The 13,473-nt window shown below is 40.5% G+C and overlaps 2 protein-coding genes across 5 annotated transcripts in view; one reads left to right on the top strand and one right to left on the bottom strand.

The window, feature by feature from the left end:
- Nucleotides 1–1,809: 1,809 nt before the first annotated feature.
- Nucleotides 1,810–10,091, top strand: acsl2 (acyl-CoA synthetase long chain family member 2). Of its 4 annotated transcripts, XM_062418305.1 has the most exons (20): nucleotides 1,810–2,305; nucleotides 2,405–2,523; nucleotides 2,609–2,723; nucleotides 3,588–3,652; nucleotides 3,741–3,842; nucleotides 4,384–4,483; nucleotides 5,613–5,791; nucleotides 5,911–5,943; nucleotides 6,150–6,201; nucleotides 6,358–6,431; nucleotides 6,757–6,834; nucleotides 6,935–7,069; nucleotides 7,190–7,324; nucleotides 8,671–8,839; nucleotides 8,959–9,047; nucleotides 9,135–9,251; nucleotides 9,347–9,490; nucleotides 9,597–9,698; nucleotides 9,783–9,854; nucleotides 9,951–10,091. In XM_062418305.1, exons 1-20 carry the CDS (start codon nucleotides 2,275–2,277, stop codon nucleotides 10,089–10,091), a joined length of 2,052 nt encoding a protein of 683 aa, XP_062274289.1. In that variant the 5' UTR covers nucleotides 1,810–2,274. The 4 variants fall into 4 exon arrangements, with proteins under 4 accessions (XP_062274289.1, XP_062274287.1, XP_062274286.1 ...); XM_062418303.1 differs by having other exon boundaries at nucleotides 1,810–2,534; nucleotides 2,620–2,723; XM_062418302.1 differs by having other exon boundaries at nucleotides 1,810–2,523.
- Nucleotides 10,092–11,155: 1,064 nt separating this feature from the next.
- The window catches only part of bin3 (bridging integrator 3), a 35,440-nt gene continuing 33,122 nt past the window's right edge, over nucleotides 11,156–13,473 (bottom strand). Inside the window, exon 9 of the mRNA XM_062418344.1 lies at nucleotides 11,156–12,756. Coding sequence (XP_062274328.1) covers nucleotides 12,610–12,756 — 147 coding nt within the window. The 3' untranslated portion in view covers nucleotides 11,156–12,609. The remainder of the gene's footprint in view (nucleotides 12,757–13,473) is intronic.

A 13,473-nucleotide genomic window follows, 5' to 3' on the forward strand; every position in this document is an offset into this window, starting at 1 on the left:
CATTTGGGTACAGGGGGAGAAAGTGGGTGAGAGGTTGAGGGGTGTGCAGGGAGGGGAGGGGATGTGGGAAAGGAGAGATTTATTCAGTGAAGAGAATACCTTGCCTGGCTGAAGATAAAGTGGTTTGTCGGAATGGGTGAAATAAGCAGTTTTAGGGGAGAATCGTAGTTTGCAGCGTTTGTGTGTGAACACTGTGGAAGTTTGTTTTGAGGTTCATCCCTCCCTGTTTCTTCCTCTTTCATTCAGTTTAGATATGAATAATAAAGTCTCTGGTAGGGAGTGATGGGGGAGGACTCACAGGCTCGGAGCTGTCAGGTTGTTCCTCCCCCTCACCCTATCTCACCAACCAGCCCCCCATTACTGTACGCACCCCGACACTCTCTCCCTGTTGGATAAAAGAGTGGCACACCATGACTGAGAGTAACCCCGGTGGCTGTTTCTGTTAAGCCAATCAATATTACTTCCTGGTGTCTCTCCACCCCTCCACCCCTCCTGTATGCAGCTCAGGCCTTTTCTTCTCTTCTTCTCTCTCTATGCGGTGCCAAGCCTGTGGCCCAGCGTGCCTCAGCCTTTTAACCAGACTCTCAAGTCTGGTATGCTACAGTTTCACAAGTGGAATGATGTGTGTATCTATTTCAAGATGAGTTGTGGTATATTGTAAAGAGAGGTTTACTATAGGGGAGTTAAATGACTGGAATACTTTAGTTAGAAAACAAATGCAATAACTTGCAAAAATCACTGGAAACTTAGCTTTGATTTTCTAGCGCAGATTCAGTGGGAATATGATTCATTTTCATTTTTTTTAAACAGTTATAGTGAGTAAGAAATCCTGAAAAATGCATTTACCTTTTGAATAACTTGTAATGAAATTGCAAGGGATGCACTGATCTTTTTCAGTTCTGATACTGATATCTGGACTTTGGGCATCAGTTCATACTGAGTACCAATCCAATACCAGTGTTTAATTAATAAGCTGCATGCTTCATGTGGAAGAGACTGTGTTCATTCTTTTATGTGGAAGAAATCAGACTTGACTTAAACATTGCTTTTCCTAACATTGACCCAGCTATCTGAGTCAGTATCGCATCGATATCTGATATCAGTATTGGTGCATCGCTAGAAATATCCATTTGGAGATGTATTGAAATAGTTCTGCTTCTTGGTCTTAGTGCTGAAATGACTAAAATTAATCATCAATGAAGTTGGGATAATTGTTTGAGCCCTTATCAAGAAAAAATGTGAAAGGCCCCCTCCACTCAAAAATCAGTTTTTCTTGTGGCTTCAGTTGGATGTTTGAACTTCACTGTGCAGAAGGATGTATGTGCAGAGTTTGACACTAAGAGGCTGTTTTCACATCTTCTGCTGTAAGGGGAAAGTTTGTCTGTGCTCACTGAAAATAAGTTTAAGGTTTGTGCCTAATAGCATGATTTGTGACAGAAAGTACAACTAGTTTGGAGGCAATCACTGTCCAATATGCAACTTTCACAAGTGTGATGTGAAGACTTAAAGCTTCCAGTGAACAAACACTGATAGTGGGCTCTACAGCGAAGTAGGAGAGATCTTGTGCCCAGCTGTTAAACTTCTAAAATGAAAAATATTTGCATATTCATAGCTGATGCATTTTTTTAACGAGGTAGACATAGTATGTATTTTTAAGGATTTTAACAAGATAATTGGACGTTTTTTGTGGAAAAACCATACTAGTGACCAACTGTTATTCAAAGTTGAATTTTATACATTCTATACATCTTAAAACATGTATGAAGGCATAGAGGGGGTCTCTAAGCACTTCATGGCTTTGCCTTCAAATGTGATGATTTGCGTATCTCTGTTCCATGTTGTTGTAAATTGTAAGTCTTTGGGTTTTGGACTGTTAGTTGGAGGAATTTGAAGTTGTTAACTTGGGCATTTTTCACTATTTTTGAACAAATGACAGACAACCAAACAATTAATCAATCAAATGAAAAGAAACACATATTAGTCATTAATGAAAACAATTGTTACATCAGATAAACAGCAAATAAACAGGCAAAATACCATTTTAAAAATGCTTTTGCAAGGAAACAGCATTTTTAAGAGTGATTGAAAGGACACAGTCAATCTTTCAGTTTCAGTCCTCTTCATGTTTGCTGTTTGATGCTTCTTGCAGGTGTTGATTTTCTTTTTTTTATTGCAGCACAATGAAACTTGTGTGATGTGAACACACCATATAATTGCCTTCTATCTCACTGCTCCTTTATCTTTTTTTTCTCTCATGTCTTTCCTCTCTCAGATATGCATTTCCAAGAGTGGTTACGATCACTTCGTTCCAGCTCGGGACTCAAAGTATCCGAATCAGACGACGTCTGGAGTCTTCTGCCATCTCTGCCTCTGTCCTCCTTGTCCTTGTCCTCCCTGTCTCTGTCGCCTTCCTCTCTGCTGGGTTTAGGAGCCTTGGCTTCCCTCACTGCGTATTGGCTGGTGACACGTCCTCGACCCATGCGTCCCCCCTGTGATCTGCAAGCTCAGTCTGTAGCTGTGAACGTGAGTGGATTGCTGTAGGCGTCATAATGTTTTGATTTGTCGTGAGTGCTATTTTAAGATGTCTTACTGTGGTGTGTCTTTGTAGGGAGATCCCAGCTGCAGGCGATCTGCTCTTCTTAACGATGACTCACTGCTGGAGTTTTACTACGATGACACCAAGACGGCCTATGACATGTTCCAGAGAGGCCTGAGGATCGCAGGTGATGACACGGGACACAGTCACAAAACATTTCATTTGTCTTTGTCCCAGATTTGACCATGTAATCATATCAAAGAACAGGATAAAGAAATTCAGTTTCCTGCTCCTCTTTTATCTTTATCTTCATTAGTCCACCTTTGGTTGCTTTCATGTTTTAATAAAAAGATAAAAGATTGATGAAGATGATAAAAGATTACATGATTTACAAACCTTGATACCCTTATATCTTATGAAAGGCTCTCAAACTCAGGTGGGGATGAACACAGCAAATGTCAAGGTATAAAAAAGAAGGCACACATTTATATATGCAACATCCAGGACACAAAACTAGCATCAGCCTCCAGCTAAAAGCAGGTAAAATATGTAGGTGGCTGGTAGATTTGCTTCACTCACCACCAGCCAAAAAAAAAAAGAAAATCTATTGAGTGGCTGGTGAAATTTGAACATCCATTAGCCATTTGGCTGTTGGATAAAAAAGTAAATTTTGCAAACTGGCTCATCACACCCAAACTCATATTTAAAATAGTCTATATATAGTCTATATAGAATATGTTTTATATTTGTAATTAGTAACCATAAGCAATTAACATACTTCTTATCATTACTTTCTGCAACATTATTCATCATCAAGTTTCACTGGGACATTGTAAATGAGTATTGTTCATTCTTGTTTCTTGTTTTGATTTTGAATATGACAGATGACAGAAATCCTTTTCTCACAATTCTTACTTGAATCGGGTCACAAGCAGCATTTTGATACTGAAGCTATAAAGTCCTCTAGTTCAAGCAAAAACATAATTATCAGAAGTGTCATATAATCAATACGTTTGAACTGACTTTGACACAACTGTTCTGGGCCCTTCAGGAAACGGCCCATGTCTTGGCTTCAGGAAGCCGGGGCAGCCCTATGAGTGGATCTCCTACACTGAGGTCTGACACGTTGTTGTATTTTCATCCCCCACATGTCATAGCATTTCTTGTATAATCTTCTTTTGCTATTTGTTCACCCATCCTCCAGGTGGCTGAACAGGCGCAGGTGCTGGGCTCTGGGCTGTTGGCTAAAGGCTGCCAGCCGACCCCGGAGCAGTTTGTCGGGATATTTGCACAAAACAGACCAGAGGTACGCGACTCATCCCTGACTTGATTTGTTTCCACCTTGAACTTTTTGAAGATATCTGTTAAGACACCTGCAGGTCAAATTTACCGGTAATATATTTTTATATCCACACACATAAGTTTAGAAGTGGCCATTAAACCCCCTCTTCCCTCCTCAAGATCATATTTCTTTCTATGAAGTTGAAAATGAAAATGTGTCTTTCTGTCTGTCTGTCCTCAAAGTGCGCTTGCCTTCATACTTATTCATCTTGAGAGCAAATTGCTGTTGGTGAATGTGGGTCTCCAGGGCAGCTAATATTGGAGCATGTCTGCTCCCAAACTCATTTTTTAAAATATCAGTCAGGCAAAACCATTTTTGTAATTCCTATGCAGACTTTATCAGAGCCTGTAGCGTGGCTTCAAAATAATTTACTAATTTATTGGTGTTTTTTTTTAAATGTCAAAATACACATAGCACCTTAATATTTAAATATCTTAACAAGTGAATAAGCAAAGACTGGAAATGAGTGTAACGGTGCTGCTCTGTCTCCCTCTGCTGGTGACAGTGGATCATCTCTGAACTGGCCTGCTACACCTACTCCATGGCTGTGGTGCCTCTCTACGACACACTGGGGCTGGAGGCAATGGTGCACATCCTCAACCTGGGTGAGAGAACCTGTACATACAAATAACAACAAAACACGTTTAATTTCACTTACTTAAAGGCACAGGTCACTTCACTATATAAACTTGGCCAGTTTGCCAACCTCCCATTTTGAATCAAAGACTGCTGTGATGAGCATTATTCAGCAAGCCCTCTCCCAGAATACAGTTTGAGATTCAGAGACAGACAAACTCCAACTCTAATTCAAAAACTGTAAAATATAAGCAGATAATTTGGTATACAGTGTGTTAGATGCAGCAGTAGAATAAGCACTCAAAACGTTTACTTAGCTGCCAGTACAACAATGTTAAAATAAAAATCCTGCTTACCCCTACTATGCTACAGGAGTACTGTCAGCTAAGTACTTGTGCTGTGTAAAAATGGGGGGTGGGGTGAGATAATAAGGTGAGGGAAGAAGGGGGAAAAACCACAAATTTGTACTTGAAATATTGAGTAATTTGACCTTTTTGGACCTTGTACAGTAAATAGTTATGTAAATGAAACTAGTTTAGAGGGAAGAATGTATTTTGGACAACTACTAACAATACCTGAATCATCTGAAATATGAGAAGAGTTGCCAAGTAGACTTGTTTGTTTGTTAGTCATTAACCAATATATTATAAACCACTGGTTTAATCTTTATATGCATGTTTTCATGTAAGCTCATGTGTTATGTGAAATATTTCATCTGAAAAGTAACTGTGGCTGTCAGATAAATGTAGTGGATTTTTTTTTATTTTTTTTTTTAAGGGCAACATTTCCCCCTAATATGTAGTGGTTTAGACTTATTTAGTTACTCAAAGTGTAAATACCTCAGAATTTTAAGTATTTATTTACTGTCTATCATTGTTTGTTTTTTTGGACCCAAAGTACAATCATGTAACTTCAAACTGTTGGATTGTTGCATTAGATGAGTGTGAGAAACATTTGGTTTTACTTTAAAATTTGTTTTTCAGTGTCTGTGAAGAATGTCTGTCCTCATGTTGTTAGTTTGAATTGTGGCTGAGATAGAACACATTTGTTGCTCCTTTTAGCTTCCCTAGATTTACAGCTGGCACACGGTGGAGCAGAAACCCCCTGATTTCTCACTTACCGCTGTTAGTGTAATGTTTGTGTCATGGTGCATTTTAGCGGAGATCTCTCTGGTGATCTGCGACCGGGAGGAGAAGGCGGCGTCTCTGTTGGAGAACAAGGAGCAAGGCGTGACTCCAAAGCTCTCCTGCCTGGTTCTCTTTAACGATTTCACCGAAGCCTTCGTGGAGAGGGCGAAGAATTGCCAGGTGGAGGTTTTGAAACTGGCACAACTCATGGTGAGCAGGGTGGAAATCACTATAATAATGCAGGCTCATTAAAATGCATCCCCTCTAATTGAGTCATCGATGGTGATATTTAAACTGTTATGAATAACTCCTCTTTGTCCACATCTTAGGAGCTTGGAAGGCAGAACCTCAAAGATCCTGTGGTGAGTTTACTATCTCTCAGCTGCTACATCACCGCATCAAACTGGTTTCGGTAAATACCTAATCCCCCTCTAAATACTGGGATGACAGTTTTATTGTTGCTCATGTCCCGTAAGATATCATTAACACTCACTTGTAAACAGGCCTTAAATTAAGAGTGGAGGAAGCCCGTTTTCATATTCTCATATTTTATTGCTGCCTGCTGTAGCCGCCCCAGCCTCAGGATCTGGCCGTGGTTTGCTTCACCAGTGGAACCACAGGTACCGTCTGATCCCATAAGTCTCTGCATAATTATCCTTCACTCACATCATTAGAGAAGTGTCCTTGAGTGCCCACTAACAACCTCTTTTTATGGCACTGCTGTAGCTTCCTATGCTGCGCCGGGCACTGCAATAATGTCTTGTTTATTTATCCAGGAAAGCCCAAAGGAGCCATGATCACCCACGGCAACATCGCCTCCAACACTTCCTCTGTCATTAAGATCCTGGAGGTCTGTCTACATTTCCACCTCCTTGTCTAATTGAGAACAGCCTCACAGCTCCCGTCACTCCCTATCTGCTTGTGTCTCTGTTCACCTATCTCCAAACTGTCCCTCTCCCTGCTGTGTTTAATGGTATGATTAATTGGGTGTTTGATTGCCATTGTCGCTGCGAGGTACTTTAACTAATTGCCCCTGTGTAAAGATTCTGCTATCTAACTGCTGTTGAAAAAGCCATACAGCATGTTTGATTGCCCGTGTGGTTTCACTGTATGCTGCCGCCTGAACTTAATCTCTCCCATGTGCTTTGCTCATTTGTTTTTCTTGTTTCTCTCAGGGTTCGTTTGTGATCCAGCAAGAGGATGTGTCTATCTCCTACCTGCCACTTGCCCATATGTTCGAGAGGATGATTCAGGTAGTTGATCCTCTTCTCAGGCTTTTTTTGTTTGTTTGGGTTTTTTTTTTAAGTGTGCGTTTGTGTGTAAGCCCCCAAATTAAGTCTATTTCTGTCTCAGGTTTCTATGTTCTGCCATGGAGCCCGAGTAGGATTCTACCAAGGAGACATTTCTCTTCTTATGGATGACATTAAAACTCTCAAACCGACCTTCTTTCCTGTTGTCCCTCGTTTACTCAATCGCATCTATGACAAGGTTGGTAAACACACTCGGATGGTCTCATAAGTGTCATATGTAGCGCCTCTTGAGCTCGGGGTCAGTTATGTTTTTACACCTCATTTGTGTTTCTGTGCATTTCCACCCATGTCTATCAAGATCCTGGGTTCTGTGACCTCTCCGCTGCGGCGGGCTTTGCTTCATTACGCTGTGAGGAGAAAGCAAGCGGAGCTCAGCAGCGGTGTTGTACGTAACAACAGTCTTTGGGACAAGCTGGTGTTTAACAGGATTCAGGTCAGTTGCGGAAACACCATTTCACTTCGATCACATTTTCCCATTCTTCATCGTAGTCATTATTTCTGTTGAATATGCATCCATGTCAGTTCATCCAACATTTAAGTCCAGACTGAAATATCTTGTCAAATTTGATGGATTGCAATGAAATTTAGGACAGATATCCAAAGGATGTATCCTCATGACTCCTGCCAGCAGCAGCTCAATCTTTAAACTTAGTATCTAAATATCCAACAGTTGCAAACATTTTTGTACAAACTTTTATGTTTCACCAGAGGGTGAAGCCTTCTGATTTTGGTGATCCTGAAACTTTTAATCTCGCACCATCATTAGGTCAAAATTTTAACATTAACCATTACTTTAGTTTATGATGCAACACCTGCGAAACTAATGTGCTATGCTATAGTGTTTAGCTTAAATACAGCCTCACAGAGCTGCTAGCGTGGCTGTTAACTTGTTAAACATTTCCTTTGTTTTTCAATGCTTGTGGTATTGTATTATAGCGTCTCTTGAGAATAAGACTACAAGCGTCAGTGACAGTTTATTAGATACTCCAAAACAAAAAATATGGTTAAATAGTTAACTCTGCTGTTAGACCTCAGCCAAAATCTCTCTGAAACTTGCACACAGACCAACTCACACTCCTGAAACTAGCAGGCAAAACAACAGACACCTAACTTTGCCAATCACAGGTACATATCTCACACAAATGTTCACTGCCACCCTGGAAATCTCTGTAACTTCACTTGAACAATCCTCTTTAGCTTTAGCTGAACTAATATCTCCTTTTTTCTCTTTATGCTGATCTAATATCTCTGAACACAGTGACATAACAGTAATTCTTTAACATGTGACCACATGTGTTGCTAACCCACATACTTGATTCTCTGCTAAAGACCTACAGGACCAGGGGCCACTTTTGAACAAAAAAAAAATCTATTTTTTTATAACACTTTGGTTTCCACTCTTTAATGGCAGATTTTCTGTTAATCCAGGACTCTGTAGTTGTCACTGTTTATGTTTTCCACAGTACTTAACACAGTGATACATGTAGACAAGCAGCCCTGTGAATAATCAACAAATTTGTATCCAAACTTTATAAGAGAAGCAGAACTATTCCAGCAATCAGTGCCAAAAGCACCAGGAGTGTGGGAGTGTATTGGAGAAGCATGCACACAGGGAAGCAAAGAACGGTGAAGCAACTGAAAGATTTTGGCTCAATGTGGTCAATGCAGATGGGAAAATATGGTCTAGGTTGGAAATGTTGTTAAAAAGGAATTTTACTTGGACCCGCAATATGATTATATGATCGCTTCTATAACCTGACTGCATTGCTTATGTTTCAGGCCAATTTAGGAGGTAATCTGCGGTTCGCCCTGACAGCTTCAGCACCCATCTCCCCAACTGTGCTGTCCTTCCTCAGAGCCACTCTCGGCTGTCTGATCTTTGAGGGTTACGGCCAGACAGAATGCACCGCTGGCTGCACGTTTTCTATGCCTGGTGACTGGAGCGCAGGTAAGACATCAACTGATTCTGAACAGTTTTCCACAAGTTGCTGTTCAGTGCGTGTGTTAGTGCCGTTTAGGTGGATACACTGAACCTCCAATTTGTGTGCGTGCGTGTGTGTTTGTCAGGTCATGTCGGCGCTCCTTTGCCCTGTGCCATGGTGAAGCTGGTTGATATTCCTGACATGAAGTACTACGCTAAGAACGGAGAGGGAGAGGTGAGCTAATCTCAAGATGTAATCAGATATAAACATATAGACCATAAGCTGCCTGCTCACACTTCTCAATTCTTTCTTCCGTGTTAGATCTGCATTCGTGGCCCCAGTGTGTTCAGAGGCTACCTGAAGGACCCAGACAGGACGGCTGAAGCCTTGGACAATGACGGCTGGCTGCACAGTGGGGACGTAGGCCAGTGGCTTCCAGTAAGACGGAAAAAATCAGTGTAAAAGTGACAGATATAAATATCTAGTTTCCTGTAAGTAAGAAAATGTTTACATTTACAACTTTTCTCTATCAGAACGGAACATTACGCATCGTTGACAGAAAGAAGCACATCTTCAAGTTGTCCCAGGGAGAGTACATCGCTCCTGAGAAGATAGAAAATGTCTACATGCGTTGTGTTCCTTTACTGCAGGTGTTCGTGCATGGAGATAGTTTACAGGTACCATGCATAAACAATCTGATTCATACTCATTGGATTTATGTTCACAGCATTTGCTTTGGTTAAAGTTAACCATTTCATTTTCTCTTGTCTTTCATGCCACCAGTCTTATCTCATAGGCATAGTTGTGCCTGATCCAGAGGTGTTTGTTGATTGGGCTAAAGAGCGAGGATTTGTGGGATCTTACGAGGAACTGTGCCAGAATCCTGTAAGTCATATCCGAATTTTGCAGCACTGCTACTTTCACATTATAGTATGCCTTCAAAAAACTGATAGGATTTCCTTCGAACAGGATGTAAAGAACGCAGTATTAGATGATATGAAAGCTGTGGGGAAAGAAGCAGGACTCAAGTCTTTTGAACAAGTAAGGAATCTCTGCTGACATTTGTCCATTATAAATTTGCGTGCCACAAAATGCTCAATACTGAATTCTTGTGTTGTACCTTTCTCTCCTTTTTAGGTGAAGGACCTTCACTTGCACCCGGAGATGTTCAGTATCGCCAACGGCCTTCTCACCCCAACCCTGAAAAGTAGACGTGCCGACATCCGCAGAGTCTTTCAGGAACAGATAGAAAACATGTACAGCAAGACATCCATGTAACGGACTCTGTTCAGTAATTCACACACAGACACCACCTAAGAGTTACCGGTGTCCAATAAGGGAATAAAAAGGGACAGTCACCTGGGAGAAGAAAATTAAAATCCTAAATGCCAGCGCTGCCTCATGCAAAACATACAACTGGATTTATTTTTGATTATTGGTATTTTGCTTCACAGAGGTTTTAATTCACATCCACGTGCCCCCACTTGCATATATCTATTAATTCTTCACATGAAAGATTTCATCTAATGGGACCAAAACCATTATTCTGATGTTTGTTCCAATCTGACTGTTGTCCATGTCACTAATTCAGAGTTGTGATTCACTGAGATTTTTACCGTTGTATAAATTATTGTGTAGCTTTTCAGGTAGGAATCACAGAAGTTATTAGGAATCAAGCTGCAGAAACGTAGGAATTTAATTTAAGATTCCCTCTTTTCATGTAAAAGGAGTTTTTTTTGTTGTTGTTTTTTTAAAAGGGACACTGTTAAAGATGTGTACTCGGAACGTTGTTGCTCATGCATTAACTGTAGGTCTATTTTACTGTTGACGGGTCCTCGTATCACTCCAAGTATTCATGAAGCTTCTTTATTTTTAAGCTTGTCGGTCATGCATTTTTCTAATTGGGTCTTAATGGTTTTCGTAGACCAACATACCAGCATAATCCTTCAACTGGAACATTTAAAACTAATGAGGATTTCAACCGGCATCACATTTTTGAAGAAACTGTGATCTGTAAATACTTCTTCTAGTGAGATTTCTTGAAAGGACACTACTGACTAATTCCAGTAAAGCTTAACAGATAATAAAGATTAGCTGCTGTTAACTGTTTTGTGTGATTCAATTCTACATTCTCCCCTCGTTGTCGCTAGATTTTTATGGCAGGTAAAGTGTTATGGCTTTAAAGCCCATTTATAAAATTCATTGCAGTCTATAAAAGATATAGATTTTTTTTTTTTTTTTTAGCAAATCACATGCAATCACTTTGTTTGCAGATGTTGAGACTAAAACTGAGAATACTCATCAAGGCCCCAATAAAACAGTAATTAACAAGGCAGTTGTAGTTGGTTGTTAGTATAGCAGATGATTTATTTCATGATTGATTATACATCTAGATGACAGTTGAAAACATTGTCGATTGTTGTACTGATACGTTTAAATACCTAAATAAAACCCACTCTAATGTTAAATTATTCACTCACTTGTGTTAAAAATCAATCACTAGTACAGCTTAAAAAAACAAACCATTAATCATTTAGAAAAACACCTTCTTGAATAGTTACATGTAATTCAAACAGTCTGCATATTGCAGTACACAAAGCTAGACAATCGACTAAGCATTTGCTTCAATAACTGAAATAAAAACATGATTGCCATAGATAAATAGTCAGCTTCTTGGTATGACACCTCAGACATGATATAAGAGCACTCATATGTTTACCACCTTACTACATTAACCAGAGCATGTTCATCATACTGTAATGAGGCAGTACCTGATAAAAACAAGGTGGAAACAAAGGAGTGCAATAACAGTATGATTTGGTCCGAAATGAAGGAGAGCCAATTAGGCTTCTAACCCTGGTGTGGCACGTACACAGACAAGACTTTCCAAACAGTGCCAACAATGTGTGAAGTTCTTCGCTAAAAGACAAATGGAGCCACCAACAATAGAACAAAGGATGGATGGTTTGAATGAGAGAAAATTTGGGTGTCATGATCAAAGTTTTCCACTAGAGGGAGCACCAGCCTTTGTTTTGGACAGCAATGCCACTTCAATAACCTGCTCGTTTTCTCCGCAGCCCGAGTGGTAGACCTTTCAACACCGCTGCTCAGGCACAATGTCACTCACACGGTAGTTTTCATGTTACATCCACATTAAGGACAGTGTAGGCACATTAAACACAGGTGACGTTATCAAGATCGGCCTGTAAACCTCAATTTAAAAAAAGCCCTCACAACATGGCACAGAGCTTATATTACTGATAACTGTACATGTTCGTGCAGACAACCTACAGTACATTACGTAACATTCAGTCTGTAGTGTTGGTAATTTCAAAGTTGTATAATAAAAATTATGTTTCACAGACTGTTGTTAACACAGCAGACGTGACTAACAGAAACATTTTCTTTGCTCATTTCCTACTCTAGAAACAAATGCTTATAAACGTCTCTGAAACCAAGAAGTGTGACCCTGTTAATCAGTTCTAAAGAGAAATATTCGATTCCTTTACAAAAAAAAGAAAAGAGAAAAAAATCCAACATATTGGCTTATTATGTTGCACTTGGCTGATGGCTTAGTTCATGTGGCATTTCAGCTGCAGAGAGTCTTTGCAGAGAATAAAACATGGGATTGTAGTGCATGAGGAATGGGGATTGATGATGAGGCCGCAAGGAAACAAACTGATAATCAGGTTAAGGCCAATGCTGTTCGTTTGAAGCGTTTGAAGGAGCCTGAAAAGAGTGCAATCCATTCAGAGAGGCATGAAAGGAGCCCTTCCCGGTTTACGGCTTTCCTCCCTCAGTCGTCGGCAACAATAGACAGAGCACGCAACTCGCTGAGCTTGGCCTCTGTCTCCCTCTCCCTCTGCTCATCAGTCAACCCTGCCTGGTCGATCTGATCTGTTAACTCACTGAAGATCTTGTACATTTCGGTGAAATACACCACCTGGGGAAGAGGAAAGAGAAGGGGAAAAAAAGTGTCACTGCAGGAAAAAGTCCTGTCTGTCCTCTGATAAAGAGTGGACAGGTGAATCCACAAACCTTTCATTTAGACGCCTCTCCAGAAAATGATATCCAAACTCTTTTCCTCGCACAATCTAACCTCACTTTTACTTACACAAGTCTAAAGCTGCTCTCTTCAACCTCGCTAATGAGAAGTGATTCAAGAGGAGAAGAGGGAACCCGCAGATATCAAACAACTCCGACAAAGCCCCAAAACCCATGACTTCTGTGGGTAGTGACCCTGCTTTTCTCTCCCAATCTGAACAAGAGATAGAGAGTGTTCACTGAAAGCTTTCTTGACACTTCCCACCCCTGCTTCTTCCCTTTAGTTCATGAGTCAGGCTCCCTAGAGAGTTGCTTTGATGATTAATAGACTTTAATCACATTACAAGACTCCAGAAGAGTAGGCAGAGAAAGAAAGTACTGGGAAATACAACCCCTTGAAACCCACACACACATTCTCAATATTTATTCATGCAGCCATGCATACGATACCATGCACTTAAGGGGGCATCGTTGGCTTATCTGCATTTGCACGTGTCCTACTGTGGGCCGAAACAGCAAGACCAACTGAGATACTGGAGGAGGAAATACTCGCTGATGGGCTAAAGGTCACGACAGCATCAGCTAGATCAAATTGGAAATAAAGATTTGTGCATTT

Source organism: Scomber scombrus, chromosome 4 (assembly GCF_963691925.1).
Source record: "Scomber scombrus chromosome 4, fScoSco1.1, whole genome shotgun sequence".
Classification (NCBI taxonomy): domain Eukaryota; kingdom Metazoa; phylum Chordata; class Actinopteri; order Scombriformes; family Scombridae; genus Scomber; species Scomber scombrus.